Raw genomic sequence first — 17,426 nt, forward strand, 5'->3', positions numbered from 1 at the left:
CCTCCTCCCATATGTGCCTGCCCGGACCTTAAGATCATCATCAGCGGCCCTTCTCCGTGAGCCCCTGCCAAAGGAAGTGAGGCGGGTGGCTACTAGGAGGAGGGCTTTTTCTGTTGTGGCACCCCGGCTCTGGAACGAGCTCCCTAGTGAGGTTCGCCTGGCGCCTACATTGTACTCCTTTCGGCGCCAGGTGAAGACCTTTTTATTTTCCCAGGCATTTTAGCTTTCTAAATTTTTATCTTTGTTGTTTTAAATCTGTATTTTAAACTCCTGTACTGCTGCTAGGTTTTATTGTGGTTGTATTGTTATATTGTGGTTTTAATGTTCTATATATTTTAAATTGTTTCATTGTGTGTTGTTTGGTTTTAGTTTTTGTGAACTGCCCAGAGAGCTTCGGCTATTGGGCGGTATAGAAATTAAATAAATAAATAAATAAATAAATAATTAGCCAGTGGTGAGGGATGATGGGAATTGCAGTCCAACAACACCTGGAGGGACACATGTTCCCCACCCCTGCTTTACAGGATCAGAGTTGGGGAGAATGGGGTTGGTTGGTACAGATATGTGGTCAAGAAGCAAGGCAGCCTGGGGCCAGTCACCGTCTGTCTATGTAGGGCTTTCTCCTGCCTCCATTTCAGGATTTTAGTGCCATGCTGGAAAATTGGAGGAATTTCCCCAGCCAGGATAGATGAGAGCCAGTGTGGTGTAGTGGTTAGACTGTTGGACTGGGACTCAAGAGATCTGGTTTCTAGTCCTCACTCAGCCATGAAGCTCACTGGATGACATTGGACCAGTCATTGACACTCAGCCTAACCTACTTCACAGGGTTATTCTGAGGATAAAATGGAGAGGAGGAGGAGGAGGGCCATGTATGCCACCTTGGGCTCCTTAGAGTAAAAGACGGGATATAAATGTAACAAATAAATAATGTGGCGTAGGTGGCAGGATCACCTTGCGGGCAATGTGTATTGGTTCCATGGTAGTCCCTTTCTGCTCTGAAGGTCAGTAGGAGACCAGCACTGGCTTGGCCTGGTGCTTGCATGTACTTTAGCAACTGGGTACACTGAGGGAAAGCATTAGGTCCCCCCCCCCCCCTGCACCATGCCTCCAATATAAGCACACTGGAAGATCCTTTGTGTTAGCTAAACTAAGCCCTACATGGTGGTTTTGTTGAAAGAGGCTTTACAATCATGTAAAGAGCACCGCCAGCTAGGAACCGCTCTGGCACAACCCCCACTGAAATGGAATGAGAGATAGGCAATGACGTGTGTGTGTGTGTGTGTGTGTGTGTCTTTGTGTGATCCCGCTCATTTTAGAGTGTTGTGGGTAGCAGAGCTTCCCAGTGGATTGTGCCCAGTGACTGGGGGTTGTGGAATGGCTGTCTCCCATCTGCATAACATTTGAGGGTTTAACTCACATGTGAGCTATTTGGAATCAGACTTCTACTTTTTTTGGATGAAGTAAAAAAGAAACTTGGTGGTGGATAGCAACCATTTAACCTCTCACCTTGATGGGCCTTGCTTCTTCTTTCTCTACAGGGTATACCACTGGAACTCCCTACAAGGTTCCTCCTACCCAGAGTAACAACGCACCTCCTCCATATTCTCCATCTCCAAATCCTTACCAAACTGCTATGTACCCCATCCGAAGTGCCTATCCACAGCAGAACCTGTATGCCCAGGTGCGTATATCTGCGTTTGGTCTTGCCTTCTGCAGAAGACACCCAAAGCATATTTACCATTAAATCAAACAATAGACAATAAAAATACAGATGGCAGTGACAGCAGTGACAAACAGCAAGAACAAAAGCAGCATCTTAAAAACTCCACCACTCATACAGCTCTGGATCTAATAATAGAAAGAAAAATTGAATTAAACTGGTAAAACTGGAATGTTTAATGGCATGCCTAAATCTCAGCCAAGGGGTATCTTGGCAGGCTGCCCTAGGAAGGCTATTCCACAACTGGTTCTGTCATCAAGAAGACCCTATCCCAACCCCTGCTAGAGCTCTCCTCTCAAAAGGAAGGAACTGTGAGCGAGCCCCACTCCAAAGATCTCAAAGAACAGGGCATGACATATGGGGGATATGCTGTGTCTAGCTAACAAGTGGGTCCCAGGAGCCCTGCAAATTTCTGCAAGGTCTTGCTTGCTTCTACTTAATTCTACCTTTCTAGCTCCCTAGGAGCGCTGGGCAGACAGCAATAGTTTAAAAGGTGACTTGTCTTTTAAATGATAAGGGAACAAGAGTTAGGTAACTCTAGGGTTCACATGGTTCTCTGTTAACAGATCGATCCAATAAAATAATGATTTTCTGCATAACAGGTTTTTTTTTGTTTTTTTCCCAAAGAACTGGAAAAATTGGAACAGCTTTGGATTATGAAATATTTTATTTTAGAATTTAAGACAAAGTATTTATATATTGTTCACCAGCCTTTACTCCCCCCAAAATGATTTCTAAAAACTATGTAATAAGAACACTTTTACAGAAAGACTAGAGACGTAAAATGTCTGGAAATAATGAAGCCATGGGGAAATTTTTTTTTTCTAATCCTCTGTGTGAGATTCCCAGCATAGTTAGTTCTTTCATTCCTTATTAAAATTACTGATCTAAAGAATATTTTAGTGATAGACATTTATGCCTATCACCACCGCTCTTCCTGTGGGCTTCTGCCTGGCAGACCACCACTCCCTGCAGGACCAGGCCCCCAGGTTCTGAGCCAGCTGCTGCTGGCTGTCGCCACCTGTTCCTCTTAGAGGGACCATGTAAGCTGGCTGGCTGAGGGGGCTTGGGAGAGCCAGTATTGGTAAAGGGGATGGTTTGATTTGATTTTTGTTTAACTGTTGGTGCGGGGTGGGTTTGGGGGTTTTTTTGTTGTGTTTTTAGGGGTGGGTAGCCTGCCTGATAGGCAGGAGCGAGGGGGCATGTGTCCACCTGACGGAGGCAGTGGGGGGGAGTGTTGGGGGTCAGACTATACAGAGGCTGGGCAGCAGGCACTGGCGGAGCGCTAGGGGCCGGCCATGCCAGGTAAGTGGAACAAGGAAGAGATGTGTAATATCTGTCCCCTGCTCCGGGCCTGTCCATAGCCTGATGGCTGAGGGAGGCGTGACTCCATCTTCTGGCCCTTGTTTACTGCTCTGCAATGCCAGGTCTGTTACCCAAAAAACATCCCTCATCCATGACATGATCCTGGATGAGGGTGCAGACCTGGTATGGATTACGGAGACCTGGCTGGCTGAGGCCACTGCCCGAACTCTTGCAGCCACGTGCCCAGCTGGATTTTCATGCGCACAGCAGCCAAGGGCTGGGGATCGGGGAGGGGGAGTGGCTGTTATCTACCAGGAGTCCTTGGTCTTCTCCAGACCCCCTCTCCAGGAGACCAAGGTTGTTGAGTGCATGTACTGGAGGTTGGGCCCGAAGGGCAGTCTGGGGATTCTGCTCGTGTACTGTCCACCCCACTGCATGACTGACTCCCTGGCTGAAGTGCTTGAGGTGGTCTCTGATGTGCGTGTGCAGTCCCCTAACTTATTGGTGTTGGGAGACTTCAATGTACATTCAGAGGCCATCCTCATGGGGGCACCTCGGGACTTCATGGAGACCATGGTTTCCTGGGAGCTGCACCCTATTCCAACTGGGCCCACCCATGTAGCCGGTCATGCGCTAGACCTTGTATTTGTTTCTGGAGAAGCGAGGAGTGATCTGGAAGTTGGGGGTGTATCCACCCCCCCCCCTTGTCATGGTCAGATCACTATCTGGTGACGTTGGACTTCTTGATTCCACAACCCCTCCGCAGGGGTGGAGGACCCATTAAAATGGTCTGCCCCAGGCGTCTTAAGGATCCGAATGGATTCCTGAACGCGCTTGGGGATTCTCTGGAGCACACAAACGGCCACTTGGTCGAGACTTTGGTGGGTGAGTGGAATGCTGCAATCACTGGGGTATTAGATCAGGTGGCTCCGAAATGCCCTCTCCCCCTGAACAGGGTTCAAACTGCACCATGGTTTAATCTGCGGTTACGAGCCCTGAAACAGGAGGTGAGACGGCTAGAGCACGGGTGGCGGAAGTCTCGCTCCAAAGACGATCGGACATGGGCTAGAGCTGTATCTTCAGCCTATCACATGGTGATGAGGGCAGCGAAAAAGGAATACTATGCTGCCTCTATTGCATCCACAGAGTGCTGTCCCAGGAGGCTGTTCCAAGTCCCAGGAGGCTGTTCCAACCAGCCTGGTTGGTCCAGTTGCTCCAGAACCGCTGGAGCATTCTAAGGCCTCCTGAGAGGCCTTGGCAAAGCACTTTGCGGATAAAATTGATCGGATTAGGAGTGTTACTCTGTGCGCCGTGGATACAGTTAGCGAGCGAGAGGCGGCCTCTGGCAAACCGGTTTTGTGGGATCGGTTCCAGCTTCTTCCTTCTGATGAAGTGGACAAGGTGCCTTCATCTGTAAGGCCGACCACCTGCTTACTTGATCCTTGCCCATCTTGGCTCATTGTGAGCTGCAGAGAGAGACTGGGTGAGGGGATCAGGGCAGTGGTGAACGCCTCCCTTGAGGAGGGAGTGATGCCATCAGCCCTCAAGGAGGCAGTGATAAGACCGCTGTTAAAGAAGCCCTCCTTGGATTCCCAAGTTCTGAACAACTGTCGCCCAGTCTCGGATCTGCCATTTTTGGGCAAGATCATTGAGCAGGTGATGGCGATGCAGTTGAAGGCACACTTGGAAGAAGCCGATTATCTAGATCCATTTCAATCGGGCTTCAGGCCTGGGCATGGGACAGAAACGGCCTTGGCCGTTTTGGTGGATGATATGAGGAGGGCTTTGGATAGGGGTGAATGCTCCTTCCTTGTTCTCAGCCTCTCAGTGGCTTTTGATACTGTTGACCATGGTATCCTCTTGGACTGCCTGGAGAGGATGGGCATTGGAGACGTCATATTACGGTGGTTCCAGTCCTTCCTCTCCGGCAGGTACCAGAGGGTAGCACTGGGAGAGGAGGTGTCGGACTCGTGGCCGCTCACGTGTGGGGTGCCACAGGGTTCCATCCGCTCCCCGATGCTATTTAACATCTATGTGAAGCCGCTGGGGGTGGGGGGTTGGGGTGCAGTGTCATCAATATGCGGATGACACGCAGCTCTACCTCTTGTTCAAATCTTCACCAGGATTGGCTGTGGAATCCCTGTCTAAATGTCTGGAGATGGTGAGTGGCTGGATGGGGAGGAATAAGCTGAACCCTGACAAGACCGAGGTACTTCTGGTGGGAGACAAGAGTAGGTTGGGGGATGTTGACCTGGTGTTGAATGGGATACGGCTACCCCTGAAAGACCAGGTCCGCAGCCTGGGGTTCATTTTAGACTCCCAGCTGTCCATGGAGGCTCAGGTGTCAGCCGTGAGCCAGACAGCATTGTATCAACATCTGATACGGCGGCTGCTCCCCTTCCTTCCTGACCATCTTCTCCCATCGGTAGCACATGCCCTGGTCTCCTCTCATCTAGACTACTGTAATGCACTCTATGTGGGGTTACCCTTGAAGATGGTTCAGAAGCTGCAGCTGGTGTAGAACGCAGCGGCTCACCTGATTAAAGGCAGCCGCCAGCGTGATCACATCACTCCAGTGCTGAAGGAGTTGCACTGGTTACCAGTTGTTTTCCGGGCCAAATTCAAGGTGTTGGTTTTGACCTTTAAAACCCTATGCGGTTCCGGCCCAATCTATCTCAAGGAGTGCCTGACAGGCTGCTTCACAAGATCGGCCTTGGATGACCTTCTCTGTGTTCCATCAGCCAGGACAGCTAGGTTAGTGGGGATGAGGGAGAGGGCCTTCTCTGTGGTGGCCCCCACTCTGTGGAACTCCCTCCTTAGGGAACTCCGCCATGCCCCCTCTTTAATGAGCTTCTGCCACACACTGAAAACTTGGTTATTCAGGCAGGCATTTGGGGTGAGTTAAGGTATTTTTAAATAATGTTTTATTGTATAATTTTACTGTTTTAAATTGTACCATTGTACATCGCCCAGAGTGGCCGGGTGACCATAATCGGCCAGATGGGCGATCAAGAAATTTAATAAATAAATAAATAAATAAATAAATGAATGAATGAATGAATGAATGAATGTCTCAGTTTCCCAACATGTGAGTAGAGTCACCATTGTACATTCTTGACAGTAAATGTGCATTCTTGACAGCTTGGGTTTTGTTCTATAGAGTCCTGTATTTCTGATGCTGTAGCAGTCATTTAATGTAGTTCTAATCTATTCGAACAATAATTACAAATTTACTAACTGAGTTTACTTTTCAAAGTTTTAAAATATAATGATAGTTTTATGAACAAACTAAGTTATACATAAAATAACTTTAGGGACAGAAAGGCTGCTTTATGTTCCTAAAGCAGCCCTCCCCAACCTGGTGCCCTCCGGATGTTTTGAACTATAGTGCCTATCATTCCTGACCATTGATGGGAGATGAAATCCACAATATTTGGAGGGCACCAGGTAGGGGAAGGCTGTCTTAAAGAAACAAAGTGACTTTAGATCTAAAGAGCAGTAAACAAATAAGTATTGCTTATTTTTCAATTTCCCCCCAAATTTCTATTTTTTTCCAAATTAAAAAAAGGGATTTTTTTCCCATGACCTCAACATTTCCAGAAATTTTGCATCACTAATCAGATAAAGGATTTTTTAAATCACACTGCTAGTGCAGGGTTGGTGTGTGTGTGTGTGTGTGTGTGTTAACATCAACAACTGCACTGTGAATGATCACTGTTAATGATGTGATTGTCACTGTTTACATTTAATTTCCTTGTGACTTAGAACCTCATAGAATCATAGGGTTGGAAGGGGCCTACAAGACCATCGAGTCCAGCCGTCTGCTCAGTGCAGGAAGCCTTCGCTGCTTACAGTCCCCCCCCCCCCATTTGTACTGTATATAAACCAAAACTCTACATAATGCTCCATACATCTGCTGAAGTGGGTTATAGTCCACAAAAGCTTATGCCGGAATAAATGTGTTAGTCTTTAAGGTGCCACAGCACTCTTTGTTATTTCTGGTTGGCACTGATGTTTTGTTTATTTTATGAGGTGGTTGTATTTTAGTGGATAATTATTTTTTGCTGTTTAAAATTGTGTATGTTCTAATTTTGTTATAAGTCACCTTCAGCCGTTTTTGAGAAAGGTGTCTAAGAAATCTAATAAATAGTAGTTGTAGTAATAATAATGAGGAGGAGGAACCTTGTGGCACCCTACTAAGCCTGCCAAGTAGGAGCAGAGCACCACAGACCAGTGCCCCCAGCTCCTAACCTGGACAGATGACCCATGATTGATGGTATTGAAAGCCACTTAAATATCAAGGAGAATCAACAAGGGTATATTTCCCCTGTCACTCTGCTGCTGTTGTCCACCAGGGTGACCAAGATTGATGAGGATCCCAGGTAATCCATTTCATCCAGGAGAGTCTGGAGCTGAATCTTCACCACTTGCTCAAGCAGATTGCCCAAGAATGAAAGATTACAATCAGGGCAGTAGCTGCATCAGTCATCTGTGCTCAGGAAGCGCTTCTTGAAAGGAGTGAAGGGTTGACAATGGAAGGATGGGTTCCAAAGCAGGAAGTTCCTCTCCTCCCACCTGCCGTGTCTCCCATGCAGATGGCCCCTTCTCAATACTGCTCTGTGCCAAAAAAGTGACAGCTGCGTTTTCTAAATGCAGATGGCTGCTGAACATCCTTCCAGCCTTAGCAGGGGCATTTTTGGCTGGGGAGGGTCAAATTTCCCATCCCTAAGATCAGCATACCAAATGATCAGACTCGGGATCATGAGTGGCGACTTAACACCATCTCTTCTATTTATTTAACTCTTTGTAAAAGCTATTTATGCTGCTGTCTATTACAAAATTTTCTGACAATGGCTCTATTGGTTAATTCTGAATTCTCTGGAGAAATCATCCCTTCAACCTGCTTCCCACCATAAATGAAAGAGAGGAACCCCAATCTGCATCTCCTTCCCCCTTGTAAAATCTTCCCCTGTGTAAATTTCAGCTGAGCTGTTCTGCCCTTTGCAGAGGTAGCTGATACACCTTTTCTAGTTGTGATACCCAGAACAATAGGATGGTGGTGGTTACCTAAATTGCTCAGCACTGCAGAAGAATTAAAAATAAGACAGGCATACAAGCTAAAGGTAAAGAGTGAATGAGCTAAGTGGCTTGAATCCCATGTGTGATGGTCAGTACTGCCATTGCTGAATTTTTTCACATGTTCTCTGCTGAAATGTGGCTCCCCCCCCCATATAGGGAGCATACTATACCCAGCCTGTGTATGCGGCACAGCCTCATGTCATCCATCACACCACTGTGGTCCAGCCAAACAGCATCCCATCTGCTATTTATCCAGCTCCTGTGGCTGCCCCAAGGACTAACGGAGTGGCCATGGGAATGGTAGCCGGGACTACCATGGCAATGTCGGCAGGTGAGAATTAAACTGAAAAGAATGTCTGTTTCATTAACCCGCACAATACAGCAGGCTTCCCTAACCTGGTGCCCTTCAGATGTGTTGAACTACAATTTCCATGCCAGCTGGAGGTGATGGAAGTTGTAGTTCAAGACCTGGAGGGCACCAGGTTGGAGCAGGCTGCTGTAGAGCCTGCAGTAATCTGGAATTGTGTTGTCTTGTTTGAAAATTCTTAATTATATTTGCAGAGCTGTATGTTTGCCATAATACCACAAAGTTGCACAGAACTTAGGTTCCTCACCATTGTATCTTTTTCCTAAACACCATCCTGCCCAAAGTTTCTTTCCCAGTGGCTGTGAAAATATGATGAAAAGCATGGCTGCTGAGATCTCCAAAACTGGTTGGGGTGCCAGAATAAAATTTCCACTAATTGCGGGTGGGCTTCAGTTATCTGTCGTCCTCATGTCTCCCTATCACTAGCAAAAAGAGAATAAATTCTGCAAACAGTAAATTGTCGGAAGGGCTGCTTCTCTGCGTTGGCATCTTGGCCTCAGCCAGCCCCTGAACCCTCTGCAGCAGCTTCTCCCCACTTTCCTCCAGAAGCAAGTGCCTGGAACCTGGACCATGTCACCAAATGCCAGGGGCCATAAGATTTTGCCATGTACACGCACCATATTATCTCCTGCTATTATAACTGTGTCCTTTTTTGCCACTTTGGGAGTGGCAAAATATAATAAAGTGGGGTGGAAATATAATGAATTACTAAACTTTAAAAAGCAGAACAAATGACACAAAATTAGAAAAATCTTGCAAATTTGTCCAGTTGTTGCAAAATTTATTTTGGTCACAGAATTCAGCTTTTCTGGATGCAAATTCGGCTTGCTTGGCTACACAGATATATGTAGTGTGGAGTATGCAAATAGTCCTGCTTTTTGGTAGTCTTGAATTTAACATCTTCAGTGTGCCTGCTGCTAGCCTCTTCAGTTGTGTTCACAGTGGAGCTTTAGTAAACCAGTATTCTCTCAGTTTTCCACCAAGTTACCTTGTCTGTATTTGTCTCTGCTTGTTCAAAGGATGTTTCCACCTGAGGAGTTTACTGTGGAATCACCATGTTTAATTCACTCACTTTTTCTGGAGCAGTCACACGATGCTGCCATCTAGTCAGTGCCCTACCCTATTTTCCCTGTGGTTCATTATAACCATTGCAGTGGATGCCATTTTATGTGACACAAAAACAAGAGAGAAGCAGCTTTCAATTTCAGCAGAGGAAGGAGCAGAAGGACTCATAGCTGCATATTTCTGGGGAAATGAGTAAAAGCCCTTGCAGAAGGAATTGTATCTATGAAACATGTTGGGCAGAATAAATATTTCAGGCACTTTTCTCTTGTTTTGTGTGGCACCCAGTGCTTTCCCTTTTGTTGGTTGCGTGCCATTGCATGACCCCATTGTTTTTTAATCAGACTTTTAAACAGCGCTATAATGTTTTCTGGCTAGAATTTTTTTGATGAAAGAGAGGCATTGCACTATAACACTATAATGCTATAATATTAATTTTAAAAATTCAAACACCATATTTTTTCTGGTTGTGACCAGAAATTTTTAAAATCTTGTTTTAAAATTTGCATTATTTTTATTGTGTTTATAGCACTATAACACAATAATACAAAAACTAACATCATAGCATTATGGTGTTACAGCATTCTGGGTCTCTTTCATAGAAAAAGAGAGGGTGTATATAGTGGGATAACACCATAATGATATAATGTTAAATTTTGTATTATGGTGTTGTATTTCAATAACATAATAATTGTTGTTGTTCAGTCGTTCAGTCATGTCCGACTCTTCATGACCCCATGGACCATAGCACGCCAGGCCTTCCTGTCCTGCGCTCTCTCCCGGAGTGTGCTCAAGTTCATATTCATTGCATCGGTGATGCTATCTAGCCATCTCATCCTCTGTCGTCCCCTTCTCCTTTTGCCCTCAGTCTTTCCCAGCATCAGGGTCTTTTCCAGAGAGTTTTCTCTTCGCATTAGGTGGCCAAAATATTGGAGCTTCAGCTTCAGTATCTGTCCTTCCAATGAGCACTCAGGGTTGATTCCTTTAGGATGGACTGATTTGACCTCCTTGCAGTCCAGGGGACTCGTAAGAGTCTTCTCCAGCACCACAGTTCGAAAGCATCAATTCTTCGGCGCTCAGCCTTCCTTATAGTCCAGCTCTCACAGCCATACATTACTACTGGGAAAAACATAGCTTTGATTAGACGGACCTTTGTCGGCAAGGTGATGTCTCTGCTTCTTACTATGCTGTCTAGGTTGGCCATAGCTTTCCTCCCAAGGAGCAAGCGTCTTTTAATTTCATGGCTACAGTCACCGTCTGCGGTGATCTTGGAGCCCAAGAAAGTAAAATCTGTCACTGCTTCCATTTCTTCCCCTTCTATATGCCAGGAAGTGATGGGGCCACATGCCATGATCTTAGTTTTTTTAATGTTGAGTTTCAAACCAGCTTTTGCACTCTCCTCTTTCACCCTCAACAAGAGGCTCTTTAGATCTTCTTCAGTTTCTGCCATTAGGGTGGTATCGTCTGCATATCGGAGGTTGTTGATAATTCTCCCGGCAATCTTAATTCCGACCTGTGATTCATCCAACCTGGCGTTTCTCATGATGTACTCTGCATATAAGTTAAATAAGCAGGGTGACAATATGCAGCCTTGTCGTACTCCTTTCCCAATTTTGAACCACTCGGTTGTTCCATGTCTGGTTCTTACTGTTGCTTCTTGGCCCTCGTACAGGTTTCTCAGGAGACATATAAGGTGGTCTGGTACTCCCATCACTTTAAGAATTTGCCACAGTTTGTTGTGATCCACACAATCAAAGGCTTTAGCGTAGTCAATGAAGCAAAAATAGACGTTTTTCTTGAATTCTCTTTCTTTATCCATAATCCAGCGTACGTTGGCGATTTGATCTCTAGTTCCTCTGCCTCTTCGAAACCCAGCTTGTACTTCCGGTAGTTCTCGGTTCGCATACTGCTGAAGCCTAGCTTGTAGGATTTTGAGCATCACCTTGCTGGCATGTGAAATGAGCACAACTGTGCGGTAGTTTGAACACTCTTTGGCGTTGCCCTTCTTTGGAATTGGAATGTAAACTGACCTTTTCCAGTCTTGTGGCCACTGTTGAGTGTTCCAGATTTGTTGGCATATTGAATGCAGCACTTTAACAGCATCATCTTTTAGGATTTTAAATAGCTCAGCTGGAATACTGTCATCTCCGCTAGCTTTGTTGTTAGTCATGCTTCCTAAGGCCCACTTGACTTCACTCTCTAGGATGTCCGGATCAAGTTCAGTGACCGCACTATCATGGCTATCAGGGACATTCAGATCTTTCCTGTATAGTTCTTCTGTGTATTCTTGCCACCTCTTCTTAATCTCATCTGCTTCTGTTAGGTCCCTGCCTTCTTTGTCCTTTATCATGCCCGTCTTTGCACAAAACGTTCCCTTGAGATCTCCAATTTTCTTGAAGAGATCTCTAGTCTTTCCCATTCTGTTGTTTTCCTCGATTTCTTTGCATTGTTCATTTAAGAAGGCCTTCTTGTCTCTCCTTGCTATTCTCTGGAACTCTGCATTCAGGTGGATATCTCTTCCCCTTTCTCCCTTGCTTTTCGCTTCCCTTCTTTCGTCAGCTACTTGTAAAGCCTCATCAGACAGCCACTTGGCTTTCTTGCATTTCTTTTCCTTTGAGATGAATTTCGTTGCTGCCTCCTGAACAGTGTTACGGACCTCCATCCATAGTTCCTCAGGCACTCTGTCTATCAGGTCTAATCCCTGAAATCTATTCCTCACCTCCCCGGTATATTCATCAGGGATATGATTTAGGTCATACCTGAATGGTTTTCCCTACATTCTTCAATTTCAGCTGAAATTTTGCAACAAGAAGCTCATGATCTGAGCCACAGTCAGCTCCAGGTCTTGTTTTTACTGACTGTATAGAGCTTCTCCATCTTTGGCTGCAAAGGACATAATCAATCTGATTTCGATATTGACCATCTGGTGATGTCCATGTGTAGAGTCGTCTCTTGTGCTGTTGGAAAAGAGTGTTTGCTATGATCAGCATGTTCTCTTGGCAAAACTCTTATTCGCTTTTGTCCTGCTTCATTTTGTACACCAAGGCCATGCCTGCCTGTTATCCCGGTGATTTCTTGACTTCCTACTTTAGCATTCCAATCCCCTATGATGAAGAGGACATCTTTTTTTGGTGTTAGTTCTAGAAGATGTTGTAGGTCTTCATAGAACCGATCAACCTCAGCTTCTTCGGCCTCAGTGGTTGGGGCATAGACCTGAATTACTGTGATGTTGAATGGTTTGCCTTGGATTCGTACTGAGATCATTCTATCGTTTTTGAGATTGTACCCCAGTACTGCTTTTCCCACCCTTTTGTTGACTATGAGTGCTACTCCATTTCTTCTAAGGGATTCTTGCCCACAGTAGTAGATATGATGGTCACCTGAATTAAATTCGCCCATGCCTGTCCATCTGAGTTCACTGATTCCCAAGATGTCGATGTTCAATCTTGCCATCTCATGTTTGACCACCTCCAGCTTACCTTGATTCATTGATCTGACATTCCAGGTTCCTAAACAATATTGTTCTTTACAGCATCGGATTTTCTTTTCACCACCAGACACATCCACAGCTGAGTGTCCTTTCGGCTTTGGCCCAGCCGCTTCACTCTTTCTGGCGCTACTTGGAAATACCCTCTGCTCTTCCCCAGTAGCATATTGGACACCTTCCGACCTGAGGGGCTCATCTTCCGGCGTCATATCTTTTAGCCTTGTGATACATTCCATGGGGTTTTCTTGGCAAGAATACTGGAGTGGGTTGCCATTTCCTTCTCCAGTGGACCACATTTTGTCAGAACTCTCTGCCATGACCTGTCTGTCTTGGGTGGCCCTGCACGGCATAGCTTATGGCTTCACTGAGTTACGCAAGCCCCTTCACCACAACAAGGCAGTGATCCATGAAGGGGAACATAATAATACAATAATGTTAATTTTTAGAAATCATGTTTAGAGTCTTCCTTATCACTGCCATTTTAGCAGTGACTAGAAGGGGGGTTGATTTGTTTTAGTTGTTTGGAAAATTATTATTATAGACTTACGGTCCAAAATCCACAGTTAGGCAATAGCTTTATTAGGACCAACCAAAATGCCTCAAAAGAGTGTGCAAGCTTTTGGGTTATGGTGTTATAGCAATATACCTCTCTCTTTCGTTATATACTATATAGAAAAGTGTTTAAGTAACAATTAAAATATTTAAAAACAAAACAGGGTCACAAATGGCACCCACTGCAGGGTTATAATGGATATGCACTGAGCTTCAAATGGCCCCACCATTTGTGTGGGCAGAACATAGCAGGATATACACATAACTAAAGCACAATACTCCTGATAGTGTTTTGGAATTCCCTACCCATCTTGAAGCAGCCAAAGTGATGCATTTTACTCTACTGGTGATACATCCCTCCACTGTTCTCCACTCAGACATGCTATGACGCCTTGTCAGGAGTTCCTCTATCCCCGCGTTTCATTCTGTCCTGCCTGCCTGCCTGCCTTGCTTCTGCAGTGCTCTGTCATCAGCTGAGACGTGCTGCCAGCAGGGCAGGAGATGGGATCAATAGTCCCATAGAGCTCTTTCCAGCTTGTGATCCTTCTAGGCTGGAAAAAGCACCGCAGAGCTGTGCTGACTTTTTCTGCCAGGGTGAATCCCACATCCCATTTTCCCACTTGTCAGGAAGAGCAGCATGTGATAGCAGAGAGAAAGCAAACCCTTCCTGCAGTCTCTGGCCTAATGGAAGACAGTAAGCCAAGTTTTTGGTGTGAATATACACTGCCTGCAGGTAAACTAGGCTCTAAAGTAAACAAAAGCCAAGAAATTACAGCCAAGCTGTTTCAAAAGGAGTCTCCCCATCTTGGGGTAATGGTAGCTCTTGAAATGTCACCAGCAAAACTCGATGCAGTTTGGGGGTGAGCAGAAGAGCATTCAGTAAAGAGCATTTAGTAAAATGTGCGCGCATCTATTGTTTTTAATTTCCATAGCTAATTGTGCAAAAATGCTTGAGACCCATAGGATGGTTAAGCTGAAATAAAATGGCCTCCTTTATCTGCCAGCTCCTGCCCCGCCCCCTCCTCCCCCAATGAAGGTCTGTTTGTTTGGTTACAACACGGGTGCAGCTTTGCACATTTTTGGAGGTAAGGGACTGGGTCTTCTGCATGGCCTGTTCAACAGGAGGGGTGTATAGGGATGTCTTTTGTAGCCCAGGTTGCTTTCAAAAGCAGCGCTGCATTTCAGCTTGCCTGTGTCCTTGGGTGTATTTCCCAAGTTGGACCCCAAAAGCAAGACCAGCCCCCAGGACACAAGCTCTGTACTAAGCTGGCCTTGGACTGTATGCACAGCCTTCCCACCCCCACCCCGCATCAACTCATAAAAGAGGGAGCCTCTCCCTATGCAGTGTAGCCCAGAGGTGCGTGCACTAAAGAGGGCTACCTGCAGCGCAAACACTTGCAGGTGGCTGATGCCCACCCCTGGGGCCCCTTGGTTCAGAACACAACCCCTGACACAAGCTTGAGGTGCCAGGATGCTGTGTTCTGTGTCTCCCTCCATTCTGATTCTCTCTCCCTGTTGCAGGCACTCTGCTGACCACTCCTCAGCACACCGCCATCGGAGCACATCCAGTCTCGGTGCCAACGTACAGGGCTCAAGGGACCCCTGCCTACAGCTATGTGCCTCCACATTGGTAATCTCATTGGCCAGTCCGTGTAAGTGGCAGCAAGCATCTGCACGGGGTGGCTGGGGGCCAGGAGAGCACAGCTGTATTCAGCAAGTTTCTTAATAGGTCGTCAGCCTCAGTCTGCTCTCCAGGACTGGGGTCCTAGAGGGCTCCTCAAAATGCAAGGGAGTCCAGCATGCACTATTCACTCTTTCCCTTGGTCAGGAGTAAGTGGATCAACAAAAAAATATGTAGCCAGCGTTAAGTGGGCTCACAACTGTTAAGGTTCCTGAGGAAGGTGTGTGTGTGTGTATGTATGTAGGTGTAGTAGTGTGGAAATGGGCTTCCTTCAGTTCAACCGCATCAGAGAGAAGCAACACATGGCCCAGTTAAAAACCATGAGAGGGACAAGAAGAGGCTTGAGCCTCCCTTTGCAACTATGACTTCCTAGGAAGTATTTTGAGACAGATTGCACTAGCACAGGGGTGGGGAACTGCTTTCAGCTTGAGGACTGAATTCAATTTCAAGAGAAAGCTAGGGGGGTGCATTCCAATGGTGGGCAGGGCCAAAGTTAAAGTAAAAATACCAAAAAAAATGTCAGCATATTGTAGCTTAAAACTTTTACTGTCAGCAACTAGGTCTTAGGAGAGGTATTTCAACCTTTTAGAATTGGGGGAGGGGGGAACCAGCCCCAAAGCCAAGAAACTCCCAAACGGTTGATGGTTGGTGGAAAGGGGAAGGGGAACCCTGGAGGCCAGATTTGGCCCCGTGCCTGAGGTTCAGCACCCCTATGCTAGAAAGGTATGGCGCAACCTCAGTTGTAATTGGCTCTCCTTTGTTTTGTAGCATGCATGTATGTGGGGGAAAAGGCTGGTACAAGATACAAGCCTACAACAGATTTCCCTTCCCCACCCCCTCCACAATGTGCCTGAAAGGACGGTGTTGGCTTTAGACAGCACAGGGACCCTGTGCATGCAGAGGCACACAGCTGTCCCTCCTAAACAGGGACAACTTCTCAATAGGAGGAGAGGCTGCTGCCATTGCTTTTTCTTTAGGTAGGGGAAATTGACAGAAACATTACAGGTCAAGGTTCTTCTACCTGCATCTGTCAAAAGGACTGCCGATTCCTGCCATGAGGCATGCTAGTCAGAACGGGAGGAAAAGGCAGCTCTTAGTGTGACTCAACAAGCAGGGAGCAGGAGTTAAATATACCCTCCCTGTTAGCAAGAGATCTTTCATTGATACTTAACAGGCTTTGGGTCACAGGCTCAGTGACTCAGGCCAGCCTAGAAGAGGTGCTGCTCAGTTAATGCATCCTCAGCTTCTGGCAGGAGTGTAGAGGTGAGCCCAATCTGCAGCAAGAGAGGCAGGATCTTAAAACTCATAGGAGGTGGCAAAGTCCAAAGACAGTCCAATCCCCAGCCCTCAGGCAGATCCCCTCTGCATCTATTTCAGTCTGGCTGCAGGCCTGATTTTATGATGGAAATTACCTTGGTCTCCCTAGGAGATAAGAACATAAGAAGAGCCCTGCTGGATCAAACCAAGGGTACATCTAGTCTGGCATTCTGTTCACACTGTGGCCAACCAGCTGTTAGCCAGGAACCCACAAGCAGGACATGAGTGCAACAGCACCCTTCCCGCCATGTTCTCCAGCAACTGGTGTACATAGGCTCACTGCCTCTGGTACTGGAGGTAGCACGTAGCCATCAAGACTAGTAGCCATTGATAGCCTTTTCCTCCGGGAATTTGTCTAACCCCCTTTTAAAGCCATCCAAATTGGTGGCCATCACTACATCCTGTGGGAGCAAATGCCATAGTTTAACTATGCGCTGCCTGAAGAAGCCCTTCCTTTTATCTGCCCTGAATCTCCCACTAATCAGCTTCATGGGATGACCCTGGGTTCTAGTATTATGAGGGAGGGAGAAGAAATGTCTCCCTATCCACATTCTCCACACCATGCATAATTTTGTAGACCTCTATCATGTCTCCCCATACCCTCCTTTTTTTTCCAAGCTAAACAATCCCAGCTGTTGTAACCTTCTTTCATAGGGGAGATGCTCCATCCCCTGGATCATTTTGTTGCCCTTTTCTGTACTTTTCCAGCTCTACAAAATCCTTTTTTTAGGTGTGGTGACCTGTGCACAGTATTCTTAGTGTGGTTGCACCATAGACTTGTATAAAGGCAGTTTTATTTTCAATTCCTTTTCTAATTATGCCTCACATGGAGTTTGCCTTTTTTTTTTTTTTACAG

General features: G+C 46.2%; 1 protein-coding gene across 11 annotated transcripts in view; it reads left to right on the top strand.

The window, feature by feature from the left end:
* Positions 1 to 17,426, top strand: part of FAM168A (family with sequence similarity 168 member A) — a 281,858-nt gene that overhangs the window by 242,037 nt on the left and 22,395 nt on the right. For 4 of the 11 annotated variants that reach the window (XM_084842397.1, XM_084842396.1, XM_084842398.1 and 1 more), the window contains exons 7-10: positions 1,539 to 1,681; positions 8,261 to 8,435; positions 14,577 to 14,657; positions 15,094 to 15,202. In XM_084842397.1, coding sequence (XP_084698523.1) covers positions 1,539 to 1,681; positions 8,261 to 8,435; positions 14,577 to 14,657; positions 15,094 to 15,202 — 508 coding nt within the window. Of the gene's footprint in view, positions 1 to 1,538; positions 1,682 to 8,260; positions 8,436 to 14,576; positions 14,658 to 15,093; positions 15,225 to 17,426 lie in introns of those variants that run through there. The other 7 variants (XM_084842406.1, XM_084842400.1, XM_084842399.1 and 4 more) reach the window with 3 other exon arrangements.

This window comes from Heloderma suspectum, chromosome 3 (genome assembly GCF_057233095.1).
Source record: "Heloderma suspectum isolate Gila_16-S chromosome 3, 16-S_ref, whole genome shotgun sequence".
In the NCBI taxonomy this organism is placed as follows: Eukaryota; Metazoa; Chordata; class Lepidosauria; order Squamata; family Helodermatidae; genus Heloderma; species Heloderma suspectum.